At 53.8% G+C, this 27311-nt stretch overlaps 1 protein-coding gene across 1 annotated transcript in view; it reads right to left on the bottom strand.

The window, feature by feature from the left end:
• Positions 1 to 563: 563 nt before the first annotated feature.
• Positions 564 to 27311, bottom strand: part of Adamts16 (ADAM metallopeptidase with thrombospondin type 1 motif 16) — a 136095-nt gene continuing 109347 nt past the window's right edge. The window contains exons 19-23 of the mRNA XM_047555847.1: positions 14521 to 14722; positions 14194 to 14388; positions 12036 to 12260; positions 2460 to 2607; positions 564 to 1729 (exon numbers count right to left, since the gene is read on the bottom strand). Coding sequence (XP_047411803.1) covers positions 1614 to 1729; positions 2460 to 2607; positions 12036 to 12260; positions 14194 to 14388; positions 14521 to 14722 — 886 coding nt within the window. The 3' untranslated portion in view covers positions 564 to 1613. The remainder of the gene's footprint in view (positions 1730 to 2459; positions 2608 to 12035; positions 12261 to 14193; positions 14389 to 14520; positions 14723 to 27311) is intronic.

The raw sequence follows: 27311 nt of genomic DNA, 5'->3' as shown, positions 1-27311 counted from the left end.
TCAGATGAAGTCCTTGAGAACCAGCACTGGGGTTTCACTGAGAAGAAATTCTGTCTCAAGGTGGCAACATGGTGACCCTGCCCAAGTATCCAGCCCACTGTGGCATGGAAGCAGACCCAGGATGGCCACATCAACTCTCCCCTGAATGCCCAGCCTTGCCAGCCCTCTGTAGGGACTTAAGATGGTACAGGCTCCACAATTAGGTGAGCCCCTTCCTGGATGCTCACCTCACTTCACTCTGCATGTCCCATTGGTTCTGCTTCTCTGGAGAATGCTGACTGACAAGCAGGGGTCACAAGGCGAGGACAGCTTTCCCACTGAACGTGCACCAAACCTCCATCGCCTGTGGCCCCCCTCATCCCTGCAGCCTCCGCCTCCCTGAGGCACTCTCTCCTGGTCTAGTCCAGCTCTTCCTAAGACATCCCAGAGCCCTGATCCTCCCTCTGTCGGACTCATTGCCAGATCTCGTGCAACCCTCCATGTGGGAAGCAAGCTCAAGAGGAATCACAGTGCCACTCAGAAGCATTCCGTACAATATAAAATTTATTATAAAACTTCGGCAAATATAAATATCCAGATGCCCCTTCAGGATGGAGCCCACCACAGGAGCGGAGCCAGCAACAAGCACCATTGTGTAGGGAGAGGGTGGAGACCGCCGGGCAGTCGGCCTTCGTTCTCGCCCTGTTCCACAGAAGCAGCCAGACTCAGGATAGATCTGAAAACCCACGACACACAAAAGCAGAGCCCCGGCTTCAGGTACAGTCACATCGGCTGCTCCACTGACGTCTCTCATGGCAGGACCCCTGCTGCCGGGAGAGTCAGGTCTTGCTGTCACCTGTACTTCCAGCCCATCATTTAAAACAGAAAAGCACTAAGAAACGGGTTTGAACAGGAAGCCTCACCGGCAAGTAACTGAGGAAGATGAAAGAGCGCGTGTGAAGGTCTCTCCTCCAGCGCCTGCGTCTGAAGGGGGAGGCCTTGGAGCCGGGCTTTCCTTCTGCCCGTTCCATAAGCAAAGTCCCAGATCATCTCCTGGGCCCCTGGGAGCACCTCAGGGATGACACAGGCTCCTGTGGCCACTGGGGCAGGTGAGGGAACCTGGGCGGAGCCAGGGAGCGCCACAGCACCTGCCCCTCCACCCAGACAGGTGGGCCGACCCCGGGTGGAGGGCCCTCTAGGTGGGGTGGGAGGCCGGTGTGCTTAGTGGCAGGTATTTGCCAACCTTCCTTATTTCGTGGCCTCGCCTTCGTTTTACAAAGCACCAACATTTAGTGATTAGGAGGTTCACTCTGTCCTGGACTTGATTTAGCTGGAATGCAAACATGGGTGAGCACTGCTCTGCTTCACAGTGTGGGCCTCCTGCCGCTATGCCAGAGGATGGCCCCAGGGCCCCCCATGTCACCCCAACAGGAGACCACACACGGCGTGGACACAGGTGCACCTCTGCCTCACCCTGCAGCACCCACACACGCTCTCTGGGTCAAAGGGCCTAGCGCGGAGTTTCCTCTTCCAGCTCAAGCTTCCTGGGAGGCATCCCCCGGCGGACTGCACAGCTCGTCTGTCTGAAACTCCTCTGCTGCTGGGTGTCTTCTCTGCTTGGGGGTCAGTCCGACTCACAGGTTGGACTTGGAGCAAGTCTTGCAGCACTGCTTGCCGTAGAATTTGTGGCTGCACATCCTGTGCTGAGGCACCAGGGGGCACCAGTGGAAGTAGTCTTTGCAGAAGGTGTCTGGAAACAAGCACACTCCACGTTAGCCAAGTGCTCCGAGCACAGCCCCAGTCCATCTCTGCTTGCTAAACAACGGCAAACTTATGGTTGCTTTGAGGCTGCTGAAGGAGGGCAGCTCTTCAGGGTAAAGGAGACCTGCAGAACTTGTACTTTTCCCGAGACCTGTCAGAGTTTCTGGCAAAGCTTGGATCTTCTTCTTGTGCTACGTGCACCCATCCAATCACCCATCCATCAGGATGATGGGTTCTCTAGGATGAACACCACCTGCCTTATTCTGTGTGAGCCCAACCGCTCCCTGTCCTCTGCTCCATTTGCTCTCCAGGGACCATGGCAGACTGCCAGCTCGGCAGCTGCCTCAGGCACAGGGTGAATTTTCAAGACCATCAGAAGAAAGTGAGGCCTTCGTGTAATGTAGGGTGAAAAGCTACTTCAGTTAAAATTGTCTTCTTCAAATACTGGAAACAGCATTGCCAGAGTTAGGAATTGTAAGCGTTTTAAAGACCAGACTTATGTCACAACCCGCTATCTTTCTGGGCAGGGCGAGGAAGGTAGGGGTCTGTTTTGTAACTGTTTTACTACAAAACTGGAGGATGAGGTGATGAAAGAGAAAGGGCACAGCAGACACAAGGCCACCTCTGGTCTCTCTAGCCGTGGGCACCCACTTCCGTGGGCCATCTGAGGAACCGCTCCTGAAACCTGACCCCACCCACAGGAGGGGCTCCGCACTCACCTTTCTTCTCCGGGATGGGGCAGAAGTGAGTGTTGCAGGCCAGGAAGGCCTCAGGCTTCTGACGTCGTGAGCAGTCAGAGGCTGGCCGGCCCCCTGCCACACACTGCACAGACCTCCTCTGCACACCGCCCCCACAGCTGGCTGAGCACTGCGAGAGCAACACAGAATGGTCACCAGGCTGCTGGGTCCCAGCACAGGGTGGGCATCACAGTGCCCGTCCACAAAAGAAGGCAGCCACTATAGACCAGAACATCTTTAGTGAGGATGAGGGTCACTAAAAGCCAGGTGATGTGCCGCTCAGCCCTGATACAGCAAAGCAGCCCCTGCTCACCCTTCCCCAAGAGCATATCATGCTGGGCCCTGGCTGAAGCATTCTGAGCCAGCTCGTAGCCTGGGTACTCTCTTCCTTCCAGGTGCTCGGGTGGGAGACAGCCTTGGTATGACAGGGCTCCCTCTGGCTAGGATTTGAACAGCTGCAGCCTGAGAGGACTCCTTAGACCAGGCACTCTAGGGCAGAGTACACTTGATAAAAAAACTATACCAAATAAAAATGGCTATTCATAGATTGGCATATTATCTCCTCAAATAGGCAGCAGTGAGAAGAAAAAAATAAACTTATGTTCCACCCCCCAACAAGGTTACCCACGAGGTTTTCTTTAATTACAGAACAAGAGGCTTCCCATTCTGGTTTCGATTTGAATATCTGAGAGAACACTGCTGATGTCTTACCCAGGAGAGGGCAAAGGTTCTTTCTCACCTGCACTGGTTCTCCCTAACTCTTTGGCCATCACCAGCCCTGGCTGTTGTGGGGTGCAAGTTGCCTCTCCCCTCACCACAAGCATTCCTCTACCCAGGTGGTCTCCCTCTATGACTACAGTTGCTGCCTGGTCCTGGATTAACCCCAGGTATGGACAGAGGAGAAAGGTTATCATAAGTTTAGAATGTTCTTGGAGCCATGGATGGTCTGATGAACACAGGAAATGGGTGCATTTCTGCGAATGCCAGATTTGCTCTCTGAGCCTTGTGCCCTTGGGGAATATCCTCATTAAGCCACTGTTCAGGTTGTCCTCACTGGGAAAGGCTTCAAGAGCCAGTCCCTGGTCCCTGCTCCACCCCAGCTTCACTGGCCTGGGTGGTGCCACCAGCTGCAGGGCTCACTGCTCACTGTATTTGGGCATTCACGTGCCAGGGCTCTGGGCAGCAGCACAGAAGGAAGGGGTGTGCCCCATAGACCACCCTTCATTACCTGGCTGGGCACAAGCACCACAGAATGTGAGCTGAACCCATCCTGGATCCACTGTGGGCTAAGAAATCAGGGGGTAAGTGACTGGAGAGGTAGTGGAACCTGGACCACTGTGATTAATCCACTCCAAAAAGGAAATTGCACAAGTCTAGACTAAATCACGTCAGTGGTGCTCCAATAAGGGTTCCAGTCCAACTAGGTTAAGAATGTGAGCAATTAAAAGAGCACCTATAAGAAGATGGCTCAGATCACGGTTCAGACCTCCTCTTGTGAGGTGCCAAATGGAACGGGTGCTTCACTTGAAGGGATGGAGCTACGTGGGGACAAGCGTGACTCACACCACCTGCCAGACCTCAAAGACACTGTGCTGGGATCCCACTGCAGCAAGCCCCAGAGAGGCTGTGGCCGGCTCCCCACGGCCCGTGCCAGCCTGCGAGGGAGCAGCCAGTCGAGGCCCAATCTGAGGATCTGCTATAGTCAGCACTTTCAAAGTGACCTCAAGTCCCCTGGAAGAGGGAGCAGGTGATGGAGCAAGTGAAACATCCTCTGTACCCTCAAGAGGGGAACCAAGAGAGCCCCGGGACTCCAGGCTGAACTGGTTGTTCACTTTCTCCTCTCGGTAAAGGTGGAGAAGGCCCTGGGCTCTTGTCTGCAGCATTTCTGAGGAGTTTAGTTAGCCCTTCGCTTCAGCATCAGTTTCAGCGACAGTCACCAATAATTCAGTTTCAATATATGACCTTGGCAACTGGACAGACAGTGACATGGGCAGATTCATGTCTGACTTCTGAATGATCAGGGTCACGACCCTGTAGCCAGATGTTTCCCTTTGCTTACGATGTCCCTCTGAACATGCTGCAGAAACACAGCTCTGCCTTGGTTCTCTGTGTTCTTCTGCATGTCAGGGGTGCCCTGGTGGCTTTTGGGGTGTGGTTGTGCTGTTCTGAGATGGCCACTCACAGTGTCCCATTGGGCATGTCCACGTTTGTTGGGGTCCACGATGTGCTCCGTTCTTCAGGCTGAATGTCTCTCCTAATCAGCACCTGGAGAATTCTGCTCTTGCTAAGGGTATTATGCCTCCATTAGGAAGCAAGAGAGTTCTCCAGAGATTTTCGTCAGTCATAAAATAATTAGTATCTGGTTTGATTCAGTTTTGTCATTGATTCTCTTACTCAACAAATATTGATCACTTCTCTTCTGTACCAGGCATTATTCTAGGCAATAGATACTTAGTGATGAACACAGTGACCTGGCTGCCAACCTCGGGTGCTTACAGTAACCACCTCTCAACCTGCCGTCTTTGGTGCAGCAGAGCATCAGCTGAAAGCTTGCCAGTGGTGCCGACTCTCGGCATCCCCAGCTCCCCACATGCTCTGATGATTCAGATGCACAGTACATTTGAGAAGCATTGGTCTAGAAAGCTTTAAAGTTTCCCAGGAAAAAATATTTGTGGGATAAACAGCCTCTAGATTTCTCAAAATTTGCATCTTTTCATGTAAACTGAAGGAACTAAGATGCAGAATTCCAAACTCTGAAAATATTTTTAAAAAAATGTTTTGAATTGATCAAGATGTTGATACACAAGGAGATGGAAAGAAATATGAGACTTGAAAATGTGCGTTCATTTCTCTCCAGGAAGGAGAAAAAATGCAAGTCGTTTATCAACAGCACAAACACGGTGGCTGAAATCTCAGCTGGGAGTTTAGAATTCACATTGCAGACTGACCACTGAGTCTGAAGCACCTGGAGCCCTTGACCACCAAGTGAACTCCAGGGGTGGAGACCTGTTGGCCGGGTGGGGACAGGAAGGGACCAGGAGGCTGTTGTTGGACAAGACTGGTGGGCAAGTCATCTGACATGGCAGTTTAGGGAAAATAATGCTCAGAGAAAAGACAGTCTGGACCCTGGTCCTGGAGGTCAGAGCTCTGGCTTCTTCCTCCAGCTTCCTGAGTCTTGACCCGGGCCTCCTACTGATGACCCAGACAGGCCTCCAGGGGCTCAGTCATGGCGACCTGCTCATCCGACCCCCACCCAGTGCCAGCTGCTGGTTTCCTCCCCAGATTGCGGGTCTCACATTTGAGTGTGCATGGAATCACATGGAGGACTTGTTAAATAGACCGCCGGGCCGCCCACTAACTGCCTGAGCTTATCCTGGTGTGCAAGGTGCCTGGGAACCTGCATTCTGATGGTGTCATTGCGTCTGTAAGTTGGGACGCAGTGTGGGGGGCACCGTTGCTATAGGTTTTCAGTTTCATTGGCCATACCGTTACCTTTTACTGTTTTAAGAAACGACTTCAGTTACCTCTACCTCTAACAGAAAGGAGCACAGAGTCAAACGGTCCTGACTATGAACACTGAGCCAGGTTAGAGACACTGAGTTTCTTTCCAAAGTGTGGGCTTCGCAAACACTATATCCCTCAGTCCCAGCGGACTGCTTCTCACCCCTTCCAGTTGTCGCCTTGGAGACAACCCTGTGGCCCTGATTCTAAATGAGTCCTCCTGTGTGTGAGACCCACACCCCACAGTGCAGTCCCAAGACCCAGCACTTCTGCAGGATCAGTGTGGATACTCCTTACGATCTGTTTCTCCTCCTGGTATGCAGCTCCCCAACAAGGTTGGGCTGTGGACGGGTGACCACACCCTCACCTGGTGAATGATGTGACGGAGGTTCAGGGTGCTTTGAGTGTACTTGGGAGCTCCGCCAGGGCTGGGCAACAGCCCACAGTGCCGGCACCCTCCTGCAGCCCAGAGAACCCCTCCTTTGCCTCTCTTGCTCTTGCTCTCTACGCTCTTTGGGCCTGAAGTCTTCCCAGTGAGCATAGGACTCCCAATTGCTGAGACTGTTCAGCTGGGAAGATCGCTAGAGATGTGGAAGAGTCACCGCAGCATCTAGGAGGACAGCCCTTCCCAGGCACCAGAAGTTGGGGTCTTCTGGCAGTGCCAGTATGAAATGACCTGCCTCTGGATGACATTTACTCCTCAGCAGGGAGACCTCCTTGCTGGTGTCCACACCATGAGAAGGACTCTGCAGGCCATGTTGGTTTCAGGTCCCCCAGTGAGTCTAACCCAAGACATCTACTAAGCGCATGTTTTTCAAAATGCTGAAGAGTCCCAGGATCACCCTTCTGAGCTTCTCAGACCCCAGAGTGCTCCTGTGTCACTAGTGATATGATCTCTGTTTTTAGAAAGACCAGTAGCTCGGATGTAGGAGGCGCTACAAGGAGATGAATGGGAAAGTGCTTACTCTCAGTCATTAGTAGACCAAATCCAAAGAGATGCATTTTTAAATGATAATGTTTGCTTTGAGCGTTTTTTTTTTAATTAGAGAGATTTTTCTCTTTTTTGTGCCATTGATCTTTGTGGAAAAATGCTAGTAGAATATGGTGACTGCCAGTCTCCAAGTGGTGACTGATGTTCTGGTGGCTCTACCTTGTCGCTCAGGATGCATTTAGACCAGAGGGCTTGCATGGGGTAGTGTGTCCCCCAAACACAGGGGGTGAGGTACCTAAGTACATGCCCATTTCTGAGGGCCAAAGCTTTTGTCTCCCTCTGTCATGTCTCCACTGAGAGGTCCCCCTTAAATTTCTCCTTCGATTTGCCATCTTCTGGTGGGTCTCCGTACTGTCTTCAGCTCTAGAGCTTCTCCCCCTGCACCTTATCCCACTATTCCGGAGACCAAAGCCAATTCAATTGAGAAAGGAGTCACACGAGCTCAGTGCCCGGCCCCGTGGGGCTGTGAGGTTTTGTACCAATTCAGTCGGTCAGGAAGCTCAGCTCCTTGAACTGGGGAGGTGTGTTCCCTGGCCCTATCCACTGATGGTGGTGAGCTGCTTGTACTTGGCAACCGTGGGGACGAGGAGCGCAGGTGTGGTTAGGAGAGGTTGGAGGCTTCGAAGAAGGGGGCGGGGCAGCAGCCTGGTGGGTCACGCAGCAGCCGCCGTCTGCATCTGTGCCAGTCCGTGCATCCTGTGTGCCGTGTGTGTTCTGTGCACAGGTGTGCATTTCATGATGCATCGTAGCCTTGGCAGCCTGGCCTGCGACATGGCTGCCTGTCCCTCTCAGCAGAGCTGTGCTTCTCCAGGCTGGTCTGTGCACTGTCCTGGTGAAGAGCTCCCAGAGTGAGCTCAGCCCGGCCACATTCATCTGTCACGTGGAGTGAGAGAGAGTCCACCAGGAGACCACTTAGGGCATTCTCAGACCACACAGTGTGGGAACCACCTGACTCCAAGCCCACGTGACTGAAATGAGCTGAGCCGGTGCAACACCACTCCTTCCATAAGATGTGATAAGCAATGCCAGTCAGATCTGCAGAAGCTGCAGAGCAGACCCAGGAACAAGGACCTTCCACTGCTGCAAGACGCAGCCTGTCTGCAGGCAGAGCTCAGTCTCTGGCCATCCATTACACAGACAGCTTCCCAGTTTGAGGCACAGGCATGGGTACAAGTGTCATGGAAAGCACAGCCCTTGAGTTGTCACCTTTCCCCAAATAGCCATAGTCTTATTACAGCAGACGAGTCACAGTGGAGAGAAACTCAGTCAGCGGTGATAAAAATCACGTATGAGACAAATAGACGGGACAAACAGATGGGATTTCCAGACTTGCAAAACCTAGTGAAGGTATCCTTTGGTTGTAGGTTTGGGTTTCAGTTAAATATTAGTAAACCTTGTTGTCCTCTTTCCAACGTGCCTGCAGTCCCTGCCGAGCAGTCAGGAGGGCGCTGGCCTGACAGCTGGGGCTGGGGGCAGGATGTGCCTTAGGAGCTTGGGTGTCCTCTACCGGTAAAGACCAATTCTGGGCTCATACCTGTGCACCCGGAGCGTCAGTGGGATGAAGTGTGGTGTCATTTGGGGGGGTTTTAAGTTGCCTTTATTCTATTGAAATTTCACCTAATTCTGAAAAAAACATTCCACGATGGGCTTGATTGGTTCTTTGGGCTTCAATAAAATGAAAACAAAGTGCTTTTTTGTTGTCGATGTTGTTTTTGATACTGGGGATTGAACCTAAGGGTGTTTAACCAGTGAGCCACATCCCCAGCCCTCTTTATATTTTATTTAATGACAGGGTCTCACTAAGAGGCTTAGGGCCTCACTAAATTGCTGAGACTGGCTTTGAAGTTGTGATCCTCCTGCCTTGGTCTCCCAGCTGCTGGGATTTTAGGCGCGCACCCTCACGTCCAGCCAAAGTGCGCTTTACATTTCTGTCAAACTCCTTGGTTTGGTTCCGTTTCCCATGTAGGGCTGGGTTGAAGGGAGAGGATGCAACGCATCGGCTGCCACCAGAAGGAGCCCTGGCTTGTGGGAATCAGAAGAGCCTAGAGGGAAAGCGTCAGTGGGCCATCACGCCAGCTGTCCTGGCAGCTGGACTGCACAGCAGGGCGCCTGCAGGCCTCGACTGGACCTACCCTTCTGCAGAAGCAGGTGGGCGAGGAGCTGCCACATCCAGAACAGAGACATCCTGAGCACACGCCCATGGGCCTCACACTCTGAGGTGACGAAGACAGCCATTTCCCATGGCAGCTCACCCTCTGGTGGGGCCGGGAGGAGACGCCCCACATGTCCTAGCTCCCTGGGCTGCTGCAGTAAACCGCTGCCCGTGTGCTGAGCACAGCAGAGACTTACTCTCACACGTTCTGGAGGCCACAGGTCCAAAACCAAGGCGTTGGCATGGCAGCGGTTCTCCTGGGGTTCGGAGGAGATGCTCTCACACCTCGCCCTGAGTCTGGTGGTGCCGGCCACCTGTCACCATGTCTCTGCCTCTATCCCTCATCTCATGTCCCCTCCCCCATGAGTCTGTGCTCAGGGGACCTTCTCACAGTAACAATTGTCACCGTAATCCCAGGTGACCTCATACTAACTAATGTCACTTGCATCTATTTCCAAATGAGGTCACCTTCTGAAGTTCTGGGTGGATTTGAGTTTGGGGACACTATTCAATGCAGGACACTGACCTTGGGGCACAGAGCACTGTTCCCCTGAGTGGGTCACGTCCAGAAACAGGCTCACAGGAAAGGGACTCGGAGCCAGGAGGGATTAAAGGTGGACGGTGCAGCCTGGGTCCATCCTGCCTGTGAAGGACGAGGTCAACCTAAGGAGAGACCCAGGCTCGGGGAAAGCTGGTCACTGTCAGGGAGCCAGACCCCAGGTTGGCTAATACGTGAGACACAATGGGTCTCAGCTTAAGGCTCTGTCCATTCTTGGACCTCACCCCTGGCCACCTGCTCAGTAAGCACCTGAGCCCACGGACACTGATTTCTTTCCCAGGACAGGTTGTGGAGACCAGCACCACCTGGCCTGTGGAGTGGGCTCCAGGGACCTTGCCCGTGAGTCCAACCACAGTTCTTCAGTCCTTACTGAACCTGGTTACCTGTCTACGGGCCTGGGGACACGGCACCTGGTGGGACGTCACTGTGGGCAGCCCTTGACCAAGCTGGTTGCCCTCGGCTTGCTTTCTCCAGTCGCTCCCCTCGCGCATCTGACATGCACAGGCACGAGGTCAGCTGGACCTCCCGACCCCGCCAGCCTGCTTGCCAGACCTCTGATTCGATGCTGAGGAGGTGGGAGGATGCAGCAGCTGGCAAGCTGGCGTTGCCTTTGGCTTTAAGGATGAGGAGTTACGAGAGGGTCTCCTGGGAGAGTGAGTGAAGCTGGTGGAAAATGGAAATGAAGCCTCAAGGCGAGGGCGCCCTCCTCTGCGAGGGAAGGCGCTTTCAGCAGGACTGAAGCAGCTGTTCTGATGCACTCATGGGACTCGTTCATTTACCTTCAAATTCACCCATGCAGCAAGCACTCCTTGAGTGTGGGCTGGGTGCTGTGCTAAGTACAATGCAGTGCATGTACACATGCGTGCATGTAGATATTCACACATGTGCATATGCACCACACAGACTATGTGTGTAAAGCACCTCGCAGCATGCTTACCAATGTGACCTGTGGCTACACACCTGTCCCCATGGTGATCTGCGGGGATCTCACCTGCACTGGCCCCTGGCAGCTGCATGAGGTTCCAGGATGAAAGGTATGTGGACCTGGGATGGGAAGCAGCTCCAGACCGGAGTCTGCGCTCTGTCCACACTTCCTTTTACCTGGCCTCAGGGGAGAGTGTGCGCCTGCTTCCTCGGGGAGGCCCCGCCCTCCCTTACTTATGCTGGGAGCCCAGGGTAGAGCTCTCTGTGATGCAGGCTTCTGGGACAGGCTGCAGGAAGGTGAGTGAGTGGACAAAGCAGGAGAGGGATGTGTGGTCACTATCCTAGCTGGTCCCCGTTGTGGGCAGTGGCAGGTGGTGGACAGGGGTAAGGTCATTCTCTGGCAGTAGGCACCTGGAAGACCATTTGGGAAATGTCCTTAGAGAGACACAGACCCTGGAAGGATTTTCTGAAAGTGATAGTCTACGTTCCCTGGGATCAGGCACTGGAATCCACACAGGCACCAGCTGGTGGCTCGAGGGAAGTCCTGGGTGGGGTATGTGGCTGACCTGATGCCCCTGTGGATCTGATAAACTTGGGACTCACTTCGGGTATGTAGGAGCAAATGTCACCTGATAAGCTTTGAAATGCCGGCCAGGGATGGAGGTGTTTCTGTAAGACAGGAGCCCAAGACTCACTCTCCTGCCAACAGACCAGTCACAGAAGGAAGACGGCCCTGAGCTGGACAGATGCAAGGCTAGAGTGCCAGCCCACAGAGCAGGGGCTGCGTGCAGGCCCCTGGCCTGTGTGTCCGTGTCCTCCTGGCCAGAGGCAGGAATCACAGCAGGAGTGAGAGGAGCTAAGCATGGTTCCAGACAAGAGGGGGTCCAGAAACCCAGGACCTGGGAGCAGGACCCCAGCACCAGGAATCAGGACAGGGGATGAGGTAGGCTGGACACAGACTCCGCAGAATTCTTCCTTAGAGTGGCAGGAAGTGCGGGAAGCGGGGTGAGGGAGACCTTGAGAGGAAACCGTGGGCCTCAGCCCAGGCGGGCCTGCTCCCAGGGCCCAGGCAGGCCACTGCGTTCCCAGGGGGTCGATGGCCCAGCTCCTTTCACAGCCTCGTGGTTAAACTATAGACTGACAGCCACCAATTTACTCCAGGTCTCATATTTCTTCCCATTCACACCCCTCTCTAGGATATTCTGCCCAGATTTACCCCAAACCATTACATTTCTGTACACTGAATGGGAATTTAAAACAAAGCACGGGAGTCCTGCAAGAGTGAGTGACATTTGGAGTCCACCCTCAGTGACCTTCCCGGGAAAGGGGCCACCCACACACGCTGGAGAGAAAGCTCATGAGGTAGCCTGGTGGGCTTGGGACCACATCCTGCAGGGAGCCCCCCGAACTCCCCAGTTCAGAGCCTCTTACCTGGGACCAGGGCGAGGCCACCCAGCCGCCCCGTGGGGGGCCTGCGGCAGCATGCAGCGGGTGCCGGGGGCACGGGAAGAGCGCGCAGGGCCGTTCCAGCGCCAGGGCGGGCTGCGGCACAGAGAAGCACTTCCTGGAGGCCAGCTCCCGGTACTTCCCCGAGACGTACTTCTCGACACACTTCAGGAAGCGTTTCTGTGTCCCCCTCTCACACGTGGCAGAGCACTGAAAAGAGGAGACAGAAGGTACCTTTTAATTTTTTAATTTAAAATCCATGGTCAAAATGTCTCCTAAAGATATTAGCCTGAAAATCTATGTGAATGTTGACATGTGGTGACAGTTACCAGGCCTTGGCATTTTAAAAGGCATTATAACATCCATCGCTTAAACAAGGAGGATCTTGAAGTCAGAGGGGCACCTCCTTATAGGTCAGGGCAGGACAGTCAGAAGCGATTATGGAGTGATTCCGAAGCTACTGTTCCACTGCCGAGTGGGCTCTCGCTGATTGGGAATAGAGAAATCTCGTACACAAGGATGTAAGATAAACGACACAGAGCCCCAGATCACCCGCCCCGCTTCAGGCGTGTTGTGAGTCCCTAAAGCAGAGACAGGTAGAAGCAACCGGGGCTCCCAGATCTTCCCAGAAACTTGGTGCTGCCAGTGAAGAATGGAGGCATGACCATAGAGAGAGCAAGCACACCTCTTCGCTCCCTCCCAGATGTGCACTGAGCCTGAGCCGTCTCTGCCACCAGCACCCTGAAGGTGCAGAGACCCTGGGCAAACCAGCAAGTCAGGCAGAAGCCTGCAGCCACCTGTTGGCAAGGGCAAGGCCTGCTGCTATCCCACGGGCAGGCACAGGGTGCGAGGAGCCCGGTCCCCAGCGTGGCCGACCTGGGCTGGGGAGGGAGGTGAGCTGAGCAGTCCAAGGACAGCGGGGCTGAAGTGCCTGCAGGTCGCCCAGGCAGAGGGGCCCAGGAGGCAACACCCGCCCAGCATGACCCACACCCCCAACCTTCCCCTCCCAGGTGTGTTTTCTGTGTGTCCTGATGCCAAACAGACTGCATGGAAATAATCATCCAGGTTGCTAGCTGGGCCATGCCTCAGAGAGGAGCCCTGGTGTGTGTGTGTGTGTGTTCTGTTTCTGGTCAAGGATTTGGTCCCTGAACACAGCCCACAGCCTACATAGCCCAAGCTGCTTGCCTTCTGCCACTAGGCTCCAAGGACAGTTACAGCTGACACATCTTTTTTCATGACGTGTGATTCCGTACTGAGACACTGGCTCCCGTGTCCTGGGTGAAAGGGAGCCTGGTGTCCTCATTAGCAATGACAGCTTGCTTCAGTGAGTGAGCCTAGTCTTTGGTGGCAAAGGGTGTCTCAGCAGGATTAAAGACTGCTCAGCACATCCTAAACCAGGCATTTCTGGAGCATAGGAACTGTGACGTCTAATGAGACCTGTGTCCTTCCACGAGACACGCAGGAGGGACGGCGAGGAGCTCATGGCCTGCCTGTTGTGGACATGCAGAGCTGTAGCCCTGAGAGACGGAGACCCCATGACGCTCACGCAGATGGATGCTCACTCGGGGTGCTGCTGCCATTCTGTGGGTTCTACGATATTTAAGGTACTCTAGGGCTCTCCTGGGCAAAGCCAATCAGCAGCCTTCCACACTCCAAAGCCATTGTGTTCACCGTGGGTCCCCCTGTGATGGGGTCTAGGGTGGACCATGACCGGTGCAAAGGAAAGGCCTCCTGGCCTTCGGCAGCACAGGGTAAGAGTTGCCTCCTGCAGATGTGCTGGCTGCCTATGGAAACTCTCTCGGGAAACAAGACTTCATCCTAAGTAACCCGGCTTCTTCCTGCTGCCCCCCGGCAAAGCTTGCAGTGTTCTGGAGTTAGGGGAGGCTCCGGGACCCCACTGTCACCACGAGGGCCCGGTCCTCACGCTGCTGCCCTGTTGACAAACCACCTGCTGGGTGCTGAGTGGGGCAGCATGGGTACCTCTGGGGTGCTCTCAGAGGACAGGGATGCCCAGGGCAGTGGCTTGGAGAGGCGTGGGGAGAGGAGAGGCTTGGGCGGTGCAAGAAGACAAGGCAGGGCAGGGGCAAGGAGCAGGAAGCTGGAGAGGACCCTGGTGGCCCAGGTCTGAAGACCAAAGCCCTACCTTGGACCAGGCAGACACAAGCCACTGCAGCTTCTTGTGCTTGTGGCAGCGCCTCAGCAGGCAGGGCTCCTGGGTCCTGGGCTTGGGCTCCGCGGCACAGACGGCGTCGGGCAGCAGCTGCGCTCTGGCTGAGGGGTTGGTGCTCTTGCAGGCCACGGCCCTCTTCCTCCACCCCTTCCCACAGGATCGGGAGCACTGCACACAGAGCTAGTGGTGGGCTCCCAGCAAAGGCAGCAAAGGCAGCAGCCTCTGCTGGGCCCCCAGGCCTCAGGGCCTGCGTTTCCCGGGTGGGCCCATCCACCACCCCTTGGCAACCCACCCCATTACCTCTTCCCAGGGCCCGGTGCTCCATGCGGGTGGGCAGCTCTGAGAGTTGCAGGCCCGCCGACTGGAGGGCACAGGCTGTGGACACAGGCTGACCGAGACGGTCTCCGTGTGGTAGTTTGCTCGCTGTGTGCATCGCACAGCCCGGCTCTGAGTGCCCCCGCCGCAAGTCCGGCTGCAGGTGCTCCAGTTCCCCAGGGACCAGCTGGGGGGCAGAGAGAACGACAGTGAGGCCACAGACATGTCCTGGCCCAAGGGTGGCCGTCTGGCCTAGAGCGGCATGGAGTGTGGGGAGCGGCATGGCTTCCCGGCCGCGTCTGCTCCTGTGTAGTCCTTTCAACTACTATTTTCACAGAGGACCCATTTCTTCCCCCAAACCCAGGCCTGGTTCCAGTCGCTTCTCCCTTCTTGATGTGGGATCTGCCATTCTCTCCCCGCTCCTGGCTTTTGGGCTTCCTGGACTTGGAAATAACCAAGAGCAGCGTGTCTGTTCTCTTTTGTTACATAGAAAACCCCAAATACATGGAGAAGAAAGGACGCTCCGGTTCCTGCACGCAGCTCCAACAGCCATCAGTGCAGGTCCCTCCGTGTGTGTCTTTTTAAAGCAAATCACAGATGCAAGTATTTCAGGATGTATCTCTAAAGGATAAAAACTCTGTTTTTAAATACAACCACAGTATCATTACGACAACTAGAACATCAAGTATACTTTTTTGAACATCACTAAACATTCAGCATCTGGATTCTCAATAGTTTTATAAATATTCTACTTGTTAAAGTAAAATTCAAATAAAACCTTCATCTTGCAATTGCTTCATGTTCTTCCTTAATCCTGTTTGTCTCTTCAGTTGATTTGTGACAGCTGGGTTGCTTACCTCGCTGGTTCTCCCTTTGCTGTTCTGCGGCTCACGGGGTTTTGTGAGTCACATGTCTGTGGTACCATTTAACATATCCCTCTGTCCACTTCCTTTCTCTCATTAGTGGTTGGATCTAGAGGCTTTGCTCAATTCAGGTTCAACTTGTTTTACGTCTCATGAGGGCAACATGATTTTCCCACAGCAGGTGCATAGTGTCTGGTCATCTTCTGTCCCATCTGTTACAGGTGTTGATGCTGAGTAATTATGTTTTTCCTCAAAGCCACAGTGGATTTTCCTTTTCTGGTTATAGAAGTACTCCTCATAGTCAGGTGTGTTAGCAGGTGGTGGGAGCGGGAAGGGAAGTGGACCACATTCAGCCCAGTAGCACCCCCTGGGCTCTCAGGCCAGCCTCAGCATGTCCACACAGACTTCACGCTGCACAGCCATCAGCAACAAGGGGAGGGGACTCAAGCAGCAGAGGAAGATCGGGAGGTCAAACATGGCCCCAGTCAAGGGCACGGGCAGCTGGAGGCCTGGGGCCTCCACAGTCAGCCTGGAGGACTCGAGTGGACTTGCTTCCCACTCCCTTTACATCCTGGTTCAGCCCCACAGGCGAAGCTTGAGGACAAGGACTTGGGGCTGTCTGGGCAGCTGTGGACAGGTGACACAGAGTGGAAAGAAGACTGTGGGGACCCTGGACGGGCTGGGAGGACAGCCGTGGACACAGGCTTCTTCCTCTCCTGAGCTTCCACTGCAGGGCGTGAGAGGAGGGGCCGCCCAGAGACAGAGGGTGCGGGCAGCTGCCTGGAGGCCCGCTCTGGCCGTCCACGTGGGGCCCAGGGCAGGATCCTGCTGTCCTACAAGATGGGGTCACTGCAACTTTCTCTTGAATTCTGAGACAATACTGAAGACTGTGGAGAGGACGTGGTGATCCTCATTAGCATCCTGCGCCCCAAGTCCTGAGTCATGCAGGGTTGAGGAGCCAAAGCAGCAACCAAGGGAGCCTGGCTGGAGCTCACGGGGCACCAGGTGAGATGCACTAGGGCTGAAGCCTGGGAACCTGGGCGCTCAGAGAGTAACGAGGGGAAGGGGACGGGCCCTGCCGCCGCCTCCTCACGCTGGCTTCTGTGAAACGTGAAAGCACGTTTTCAACGTGGCTGAGGGTGGATAGTATATGCAACTTTCTGTTCAGCGTTTTAAAATTTCAATACTTAAATTCACCGTTTCTCCTACACAGCACAGACTTTGTGAATACATTTCCAGCATCTCTAATACTTCACAGTATGGACCAAGGCCTAAACACTAGTACAGGAGGACAAAGGCAAAAAGGACCGTGCTCTCCAGCTTCAGGAGACCCACAGACAGCCTGAAGTTGTCAGGGCCTCTGGGCAAAGCGACCAGGGCCTTTCCCAAGTTCTCAAAGAAGGCCCTTCCCCATGCCGTTTAGGGCTGAGTTCTGGGTTCCTCTGGAAGTCCTGAGAGGGGCTCAGGTGACAGAACCTGGAGGAGAGGGGGACGGACACACTTCTGGACGAGAAGCAGGAGCTGCCCGCCTGACCCTTGGTGGCCAGGCCACGCAACTCCGCGTGGACCCAGCAGTGCCACGGTACTTCAGTCTACTTTCCTTTGGTGAAACCTGAGCTGATTCGTGCTGAGTATTTCTCCTGAAAACATTCCGTTACGGTTTTAAGAAAATGGTGAGAGGACTGTAGTACACATTTTTACACACATGAAAGAAAGCAGGCAAAGCGGGAGGACTGGTCCCACATCAAGCTTTGAATCTTCAGTGTCGACAAGAGGAGCGTTTTTATTACCTGTTAACCAGCGAAACCCCACGTCCTCATGACGGAAGGCTGGCTCTCGGCCGCCAGGCTGTGACGACTGCACGGGAACCTCTGGGTGGCTCCTCTGCTGCGTCTGAGTGCCTCCTTGTTTCTCCTGACATTTGCTCTCAGTCTGCAGCCTTGCGCGTTGTACTTGGTGTCCACACCAGGCTGTGGAGGACGTCCTGGCTGCTCTCGGACTTTTCACTCCACACCACTGCCTGACGTCCCCTCGTCTGAAGACGTTCCCATTGGGCTCGTCCATCCTCTGCCCTCTCTATTAACGGCAGGTCCTTAAGAAATCCCCCAGGACGAAGGTGGTTCAGCTGCATCTGGAAGGGCCAAGGGTCTGCTCTGCTTCACAAACAGAACTCTGGGAAATGTCTCTGAGCTCACGACAGGGTCGAAACCCCACCAGCTTCTGTGGGGCGCCGGGGTCTCGCAGCAGGGCGAGCTGCTCAGTAGCTAGCCAGGGGCCGCAGCTGCAGTGGCTTTACTTCAGCGTTCCTAAACCACCAACTGGAATGGGGTAGGTGGCTGGTATTTCTCAGAGCAGTCGAGAGCTCTAGACAGCTCTGACCCGGGACCCGGGAGGACTTGGTGGCCCACCCACCAGGGAGGCTGCTGCTGAGAGGTCCGCTTGCAGGCACACCCGGGTGGCTCCCAGGGCTGCGAGGACAAGTGGCAGCAGTGGCTGCTTTCCCTCCAGGACTCAGGCAGGACTCCTGGACCGCGTGTTTCACTTCAGAGCCCTCCTGGTCAACAGCCGCTAGCACTGGGATAGAACGTCCCCCAAAGGCGCCTGGCCCCCAGTGACAGCCCCTATAACACCCTATAGGTGTCTGGGGGTGTCAGGATCCTCAAAGGGGATCCTGGAACCCCAGGTCTCCTTTACATCAGCCTCCAGGAGGCAAAAGGGCCTCCACCACAGGCCTCCTCCGTGGCATGCTGCCTCCCCTCAGACCCAAAGCAAGAAGGCTGCTGGGTCATAGACTGGTGCCTCCAGAGTGTAGCCCAAGTAAACTTGCACTCTAAGCTGATCTATGACAAGTATTGTTATAGCAAAATAAAGCCGACTCATGTAACAGTCACTAGATGTTTCTCAATAAAATGACCACGCCCCCCATTTTTCAAAATAAAAGCAACACTTGGGCTGGTTATGGAATATGAAAAGCAGGTTTCCACAGAGCTTAGAAAACAGCTGATCATAGAACACCACCGGAGCGCTCCGTGTGCCTGGACAACGTCCAGACCCAGCGCTGGGCCCTGGCCACTGCTCCGCCATAGGCCTGCTGCTGTGCCTGAGCCCCAGAGCCAGGCCAGCTGCTTTTGGGCTTAGCAGCCCGAGTTCCCCAGAGAGCAAGGGGCTGCCACCTTCCTCCGGAACTTAGTCCCAGGTCCTTTCTCTTTGGCTCTTGTTGGAGTTTTCATGTCAGACGCTCTCTTGTATTTTCAGTAGTAACTCTTGGCCTCTGTGCAGAAGTCCCTCTGCTCAGTGAAGCGGAGGCATAATGTGAGCACAGAAGCTGCCACATGCCCATGAGAAGCCGCCATGAGCTTTAGGAGCTTGCAGCTGGTTGCAGAGGAGGACTTGAAATCCTGGCCTCAGCACTTCCTGCGTTGTGCTGCTTCAGCCTTCTAGTCAGACTAGGCCGCAGGTGGCTTTCACACGTTGGCATACCTGTCACGACTTCAGGTGGGCTGTTCTTCGTTCAGTCATTCACTCGATTCTCTGACATGCTTTCCAGTGGATTCTGCGACTGCACATGGGGACACATACGCAGACATCCACAGTGGCGAGAGGCCGAGACAGCTGTGGTGTGGCCTGACGGGACAGGCATTCACTGAGCCACGAAGGCACGGGACCCTGTCTTCCTCTGAGAAATGACAGCATTTCCACATGTGTAAGTCATTTGAGATCGACCACATTCTAAATGAAACGTTTCGAACATGACAATTCCCATTTAGAAATGAACATACGCCTCTTTGAAAAATCTGCCTTTTCCTTAGGAAAAAAAAATCACTTAACGAGTTAATTTAAAGTGTGCAGGCAAGCGGCAGGCTGGTGGTGCAGCCCAAGGTCACGGCCTGGGAGGATGGCGGAGAGGAGCTGGCTCTCGGCTCAGCAGGCAGATGGTCCTGGCAGCTCACCCCTTCCTCATCTCCAACCGGGGGTTTATTGCTGTCTAGGTCAAGGGCATTTTGTCAGTATCACGTGGTCCAGCTACACCCGGTAGTTCAGAGGTAGAAGCCCAGCCCTGAAAGAGCCAGTGGTCCCGGCAGGCACGGGTGTGGGTCAGAGTCGCGGCTATCCAGTCGCCAGACCGCGCGGGGCTTGCATGTGCCAGCCTCTGGGTGCCTCGGAGTCTTCAGATCCTTCTACTGTGGAGTGTAAGTACCACAGAAATGAGGCCACGTGGTGGGCACGCCGTCCTCCTCCACCTGAGTCGCTTGGCACCGAGGGCTGGTCCTGGCCACGACCTTCGGAGCCCCGCAGGCTTCCTTCCAGAGCTCGTGCGGTCGAGCCCCGCCCTTCCTGTCAGAACCGCAAGTCCGCCACTGACGACGCAGGCAGGGAACGGCTGGAAACAGGCCCTCTGGGCACTGTGGAGCTCGCAGCCTGACAGACCCTCCTTTTTCTTCACCTCAGAAAGTCAGACCACTTTCTTTGCCTTGTGAAACGAGGGAGAGATTTATAATGAGCCAGACACACACGCGGGACTCTTCAGGCTCCCTGGAACACACAAGCCACAGGGGGCACGTGAGACGCTCTCTGAAGAGCAGCCATGTGGGCCTCAAGTTCATGAACTGCGAGAAGCCGCAGGTATGCAGAGTGGGCCGCCTGCTCTTTTTACCAGGTTTTCCTGTCTCACCCGCCTGTCATCAGATCTTATCTTAAAAGAGTCAGTGGAACAGACAGAGCTTCCTTTACTCAGGGGTCAGGGAGACAGGGATGGGATGAGGGACAGAAGAGTCAACTCCTGTTCAAAAGGGCCTTGAGAAGTCTGTTTCAAAAAAAGATCCTTCGCGTGTGCATTTCTCTCCCCACAACACTGGGGCACTGTGCTCTGTTCATACTTGGCCTTGTAAACTTTAAAGGGAAATCATTAGATCCCTCCCTCCTCACCGAGGCCCTGCTCCTTCCCCCGTTTCCACGAAGACTTGCTAAGAGAAAGCTGAGTGTTGGAGCTGGGCGGGCATCGGAAACGAGCGAGGTTCTAGCCGTGTCTTCTGTGAGGGACACTGAGGCTGGGAAGCCAAGGTGGGCACTGAGTTAGTGGAAACACACATGGGAGGGCTGGCAGTCCTAGCCCAAGCCGACCCCAGACAGCTCCAGTCGCCATCCTTCCTGCTCCACGCAGAGGGAGGAGCCGTCTCCAGGCTGCACCAGTGAGGAGGAAATCTGTGTGGCGTCCCCCTGCTCTCCAGCCTTGGTGCCCACTGGGCATATCACGACATCTTTTCTAGGGACTGGAAAACACTGGAGACCACACACAGTAGGCAAACTAGCAAACTAGACAGGAGGACAACTAAAACTGAGTACTGACCACTCAGGGAAACCCTCTTCTTTACCTGGTTTAACTTCCAAAATTCTCAAGACCAAGGATGGAACAAAGGAACCAGAACAAGCTTGGTCTATTAGCCAGTGACCAAGGCAATGCTGTCCAAGCCACAGTTGCCTGGAGGGACTCTCAGACAAAGACGTTCCTGGTTTTCCCTCTGTTCCATGTGATGGCTGTGGTGTGGAACAGCAGCTCTTGGGCTGTGCCTGCCTTGAGTGACTCCATGGTGTGCAGGACAGCAGCTCTCAGGCTGTGCTTGCCCTGAGTGACTCCATGGTGTGTAGAACAGCAGCTCTCAGGCTGTGCCTGCCCTGAGTGACTCCATGGTGTGCAGGACAGCAGCTCTCAGACTGTGCCTGCCCTGAGTGACTCCATAGTGTGCAGGACAGCAGCTCTCAGGCTGTGCCTGCCCTGAGTGACTCCATGGTGTGCAGGACAGCAGTTCTTAGGCTGTGCCTGCCCTGAGTGACTCCATGGTATAGAATAGCAGCTCTCAGGCTGTACCTGCCCTGAGTGACTCCATGGTGTGCAGGATAGCAGCTCTCAGGCTGTGCCTGCCCTAGGTGACTCCATGGTGTGTAGAACAGCAGCTCTCAGGCTGTGCCTGCCCTGGGTGACTCCATGGTGTGCAGGACAGCAGCTCTCAGGCTGTGCCTGCCCTGAGTTAGTCTATTTCACAAAGCAGTAGTTTGCCATAATTTGCTCCATTTTGAATTTAATTGCTAAGGTTGAGTGTGAGTCTACACCTTGTTTGTTCAAGTATACAACCACCATAAAACAAAGTGATAAATAAAGTAAGTGTGCTTAATAAGAACGACCACTGTGACCTTATCAAATCAATGAGGAGCACATGGATACAGGGGTATATTGAAGTCATTTGGATAAAATAGACCCATGAGTTTTGCAAACACACCAGATCACCAAGATCACCATACGACATGCTCCCTCATGGAGACCCATAAAAGAGGGCTGCCTGAGACCCAACAGGGTGGCACCCAGACCACTTATCATGAACCCGGTCCAGGAAAATCGCCACAGAAGCACCTCAGAATCCGTGTCCTTGGGTTTTAGCTAAGTGAAGTTTCTCCAGCCCAAGATGACCACACAAGTCCCACTCCAAGCTGGCATCTCAGGCTGACACTCCAAGCTGGCACTGAGGCTGCTTTCTGCCCAGACCTTGGTCTAGAACATGTTCCCAGGCTTTGACAGTTTTGCACCTGGTTCTTAATTGTACCTGAGCACCTACAGTGGCTGCTACATATCTGTTCTCTGCCTTTGCTCTCGGTTCAGCCTCCTGAAGCCCCCACCCTAACCACTTTCCTGCTATTCTGTAACACACAAGCACACACAAACATGCAGACACATATGCTATATAACTGTGTGAAGTGTGATGTTTGATTTGAGTGCTATAGATATTAAAAATTAAGACTGGGATGAAAGAACCTGTGATTGCCTGGTTCATGACACCAGGTGACCCACAATTATTTAGTGAATGGCCACTGATGAAAGTGGTATCACCTGTGAATTTGTTGTGATTCATTAAATTCTGACATTGAGCAAAGGCACAACATGTTTGGTCAATGTTAATGCCACCTGGCTTTCTCGGGGTCAGGGTCAGGAACCTAAAGTTGTACAAAGCCTGACCTTTCCCAGCCTGGGGGAATGGGGAAATGCAGGGCAGGAACGTAGCTCTAACAGCTGCAACCTTTGACTTGGTAGAACAGTCCAGAAATGAGACTGGCCCTGAAGTTCTGAATCACTTTCTCCCATTTTTTACTTCAAAATTCCTCATATTAAGGTTGTACTGATTTTGTTTTTAAACCATAATGGAAATAGGGTGTGTCAATAGATAATCTTTAGGGAAAGACTTCCAGACCAGAGGGTGGGTAGGTTCTCCCTGCAAAAGATGGATGCCTTCAATCCCTGTCACTAGCAAATTAGAGAAACACACCTCAGCTCCTCCCTGGGCCACCTTCCTGGTCCTGCACAGCTCTCCTGGTTTCAAAGATTGTGCCCTGGGGCTGAGGCACCAGCTCAGTTGCAGAGCACCTTCCAAACGCAGGAGGCCCAGGACACCATCCCAGCACCACAAAAAGCAAGCAAACAAAAACAACCCACAAAGACTGAGCCCTGCACAGGTCCCAGCCCATCTCCATGACTGAGCTTCTGCGAATGCAGAGCCCGGTAGACACCAGATCCTAACCAAGGGACCATCCAGAGCCACTCCTCCTATGCTGACCCTTCCTGTGCTGGCATGGAGCTTTAGGGAAGCGAAAGGACTGCTCTCCACTATTTCATTCCAAAGGGCTCCTGCAGGACGACACAGACATCCCCGCTCCAGGCAGCTCCAAGAGGCAAGGGGTCTCAGGCCGTCCTGTGTTTGGACAGGGAAGGTGGTGAGAATGGACATATTCACAAGTGGGGGTGCTGCTCAGGTTGTGAGGTTCCTCTTATGCAGCCCTGCCAGCCACGCAGGAGGTGGTCACCTGCTGGGCAGGGGCCTGGACCCTCCCACGGGAGACTCCTGCTTTCTCCCCTCAGGAGGTTAGAGCAGTGGGCTAGTCTTCACATTGGCCTTTGACTTGGTGGCTCCCTACACCTTTTCCATTCTGCCCTGGACACCAGACACACCTCCTGTCCTGGAGCTCACTGTTGCCTTATTACAAACCCCTGTGTGCCCCGATTTGACCCTCGGGCTCACGCACTCTCCCCTGCCCTAGCGGAGCTGCGAGAGGTGCCAGCCTTGCCCAGGGATGTCAACAGCCTTCTGCTGCCACTGGCGACCCGAAGGCTCCCACGCAGCCCGCTGAGTCTGCCTTCAAATCTGTTTATGCCGACCGAACTCGTCATTGGAATTATGTAATGTGATTAGATTTGGTGCGGCTCCATGAAACATGAAAACAGAGTGGCTTGTTCCTAAGAAAACCCAGCTGTGTCTTGGGCACGACTCCCTGGAGACCAGTCATTAAGGGAAACTGCTGTCAAGCTAGGTGTGGCTGAGACAAAAGTAAAATATAGAGAAAAACTAGAGAAATTAAATTGGTTTTGCCCTTGAACAGGACAAGTTTCACCCTTCTTTAAAGAAACTCGAACTGAAACTCACAGGTAGTGGACATGTTGATGCAAATTGTGAACCTAGACTTTCCACAGGCAGTGCCTTACTTGATGGAAGTTTGGGGCCATAATTAAAAGAATTAGCAAATTCATGCATTTAATTATTTTAAAAGAAAATAAATATTTAAGGTATCTGGGTATCTTTGAAATGATTCTCTCCCTTAGTCTACTTTTCTCAAAGTGTGGATAAACTCCTCTCCCATCAGATGGTGACCCTCCAGCCGTCCTGCAGGGGCCCCACACCTGCATAAAGGGCTGTTTTGGATCAGCTTCATCTGATGACCAGCAGGCTTTCCCTGTCCTTCTAGGCACCTGCAGCAGAAGTAGGACCCCCAGCTTCCTGCCTCCATCCCTCCCAGAGCCCACAAAATCACACATTCTATGCCAGACTCACCAGCAAAGCTACTCACTCCTGTTCATCTGGTGCCCAAGCTGGTGGAGTCCAGCTCTGTGGTGGTTAGTTTGTTAACTTGACTCAGCTGTGATACACAGATCTTTGGGCAATCGCTATTCTAGATGTTCCTGTGAAAGTTCTTGTAGATGAGATTAACTTGTAAGTCAACAGACTTGGAGTAAAGCCAATTTCTTCTTATACTGTGGGTGGGCTTCATCAAATCAGTTGAAGGCCCAAATAGACAAAGACTGAGGTCACCTAAGGAGGAAAGAATTCTAGTAGGTGGACTTTGGATTTTATCTGCAGAACTACAGTTCCTCCCTGGGTCTCTGGTCTGCTGATTTCCTGCTGTAGATTCACCAGTCCTCACAATCACGACAGTCAATGCCTTAAAATAAATCTTGCTATGCACACACGTGAACACACATCTATTGGTCACTTTCCTCTGAAGAACCCTAACTAATACCAGGTCCTTGTCATTTCTCATGTAAATGCCTCTGAGTTGTCTCCCTTGCAGGTATTCCCAGAAAAACCCAGGCTCTGGTCTGTCGGTAGGAAGTGTTGGTAGTGTTAACACGGACACTGTTTCTTAAGGTCCGTTACTGTTTAAATTCCTCATTGCTCCAGCTTCCCAGGGGACAGGCTGCCCCACAGGAGCCGGCAACACCTGCCTCCCCCAGTGATTGCTGCAAGCAGCGGCCCAGGCGTGCAGGAGCTCAGGGTCCCCAGGGAGAGACCATCAGCTCGTAGAGCAGGGGCCCGTCCTGGCAAAGCGTCTCATGATGGGACTCTCCCAGCCCAACAGAGCCCGCTCAGCACTGAGGCGCGTCACTGGGGTCTACGCTAGAAACTGATTTTGTCTCTCCAATTACCTGGTTAGTCTAACGCTGGCTTCTCCCTTTGCCATGTCCTCCCCTGCTGATCTGCCCGCTGTGTGGAAGCTGCCTTGGCAGTTTTACATCTCGACTTCTTCAAGGGAGGGATAGAAGCTTACTGAAAGCACAGCACAACGTCATGGAGAAGGAGGACACTAAAACACTGTGTCCTCCAAGGACCTAGAGAAGCCACCGTGGAAGGCTGCAGAGCCTGCCCAACAGCACTGCCTGGCCAGCTCCTTCCTGACGGGCCTCGAGAGGGAGACGGCAGCTCTGGGTATCAAACTGCACAGGCCCAGGGCCTGACAGCATCAGGGAACAAGAAAGGCACCTCTGTGGACGCAGAGGAAAGTGGTGAGAGAGAGGCCGGAGGGCAAGATGCCAGAGGCCGCTGGCCCCGGGGAGGGCTTATGCTGGCCAAACCTATGCTTCACAGCTGGATTCCTCGCTGCCTTCATGCACTCACAGGTCTGAGGACAGCAGATCCTCAGCCTGGCTGATGAACTGACAGCAGACATCGCCACCCTGCATCCCGAGATACAAGCTCTGCTATTTGTTAAGTGCTGTAATATCCCTAAGTTCTCCTCCTTGGTTCACCATGAGGAAACTGTGCTTCCAAGGAACTGCTTTTGCCTCTGGATACAGAAATCTGCAAGTGACCCTGTGTCCACAGGGCTGTGCAAGTCAAGTTTCCTGGTGCAGCCTGCTCTGGCTGCATCCTGGCTGCATGACTGGTGTCTGACCTGGGTGAGGCCATGGGGTGTGGGACTGTAGGGGTGACTGCACAGCCTGCCTGGGAGGGACCTCACTCCTCCTTACCAGTTGGGCAGCCTTTGGGAAGTCACGGAAAACCTGGCCATTGCAGCGTCTGCACAGTAAACTCTCAACATGCCTGCCCGTGCCGAGCGGGGCTCTGAGCCGCCGCTGTGGTCCTCCTGCACCGAGTCCTTCATCTCTTTCTCCCCCTCCTCTTCTCCTAGCCAGCCCTCATGGGGAAAGCGAGGCCTTCACAGAGACCACAGGACCAATGCATCCAGCCTCTGTGCCTCTCTGCTCAGCCTAAAGATTCCAGGCAGAGCTTTGGGCTTTGGGTCTGGCTCCCCACAATAGGGAAGTGCACAGTATGGGGCTGAACCCTGGAGTCCAGCTCTCAGGCTGTGCTGTCCTGACCAGTCATGGCTCCCTTTTGGGGCACACAGGGCTCTGCATGGCTCTGTGCTTATATCACCTAATGACAACCCAGGTGGGAGGTGCCCATGGATTTATAGAGGAGAAGACAGAAGCTCCAAGTGACTGAGAACGTTGGCCACAGCTGCCCGGGCCCTTATTGTTCATGCAGTGGAAGCGGCAGGGCCAGGAAGAAGACATACTGAGCCTGGTCTGATCCACTTTGCTAGGTTTATTTTGTTGCCACAAAAATAAATTTCTGCAAGACTGGCCTGTGAACTGGGGGAAAACAATCTAACATGAGCCAGTAATTTAATGCTGCTTAGCTCTGAAACGCCCTGGGAAAAGACACATGAATTCAGGAATTTTGTGGACTTCCATATCTTAATTGGGGAGTTGCACATTTTGTCATGCATGTCTGTTTCAAACAGATAAACGCAGGATTCATGGCTGTGGGTAAAAGCCGTGTACTCTGATTTATGGCTAGTTGTCCGCGGAACAGTGCTTTGAAACATTCTTAATGATTCGGTATGAAATCCGGTCACAAACCTTCAGGCCACGCTCTCTCCCAGTGGTTTCCTGTAGCCAGCATCCTGGTTTCCTTGGCCCCTGAGATTTTGTTCTGCCTCTCAAGGAGCCTATTATGCAGTCTGCAGGGACGTGTCTAATGTGACCGTATACAGTCTGCAGCTCACTCAGGCTCATTCTTCTGAAATGAAGGGTGTCCCCCCAGGACCTGGCTTGGTTCACCTCTCAGGGTGCAACGGGCACCTTGAGTCATGGGGGTTCACTAACAGTTGCACCCTGGCTCTGTTTCTTTGGTCCAGTTTTCTGGGGAACCAACATCAGTTTCCCATTCAGCCTCAGCAGCTGAACCCTGCCTACTCTGCTTCTTTCACGTGTGACAACGACTCAAATCCACTGGCCTCAGCCTCCTTCAGTTTGAGACTTTTCTGGCTCTTTACATCAGGTTTCTTCGATGTTTGCTTTTCCTAGGATCC

The sequence above is a fragment of the Sciurus carolinensis genome, chromosome 6 (assembly GCF_902686445.1).
Source record: "Sciurus carolinensis chromosome 6, mSciCar1.2, whole genome shotgun sequence".
NCBI classification, from domain to species: Eukaryota; Metazoa; Chordata; class Mammalia; order Rodentia; family Sciuridae; genus Sciurus; species Sciurus carolinensis.
The sequence above is the reverse complement of the archived record's forward strand: the minus strand, read 5'-3'. Positions and strand labels throughout refer to the sequence as shown.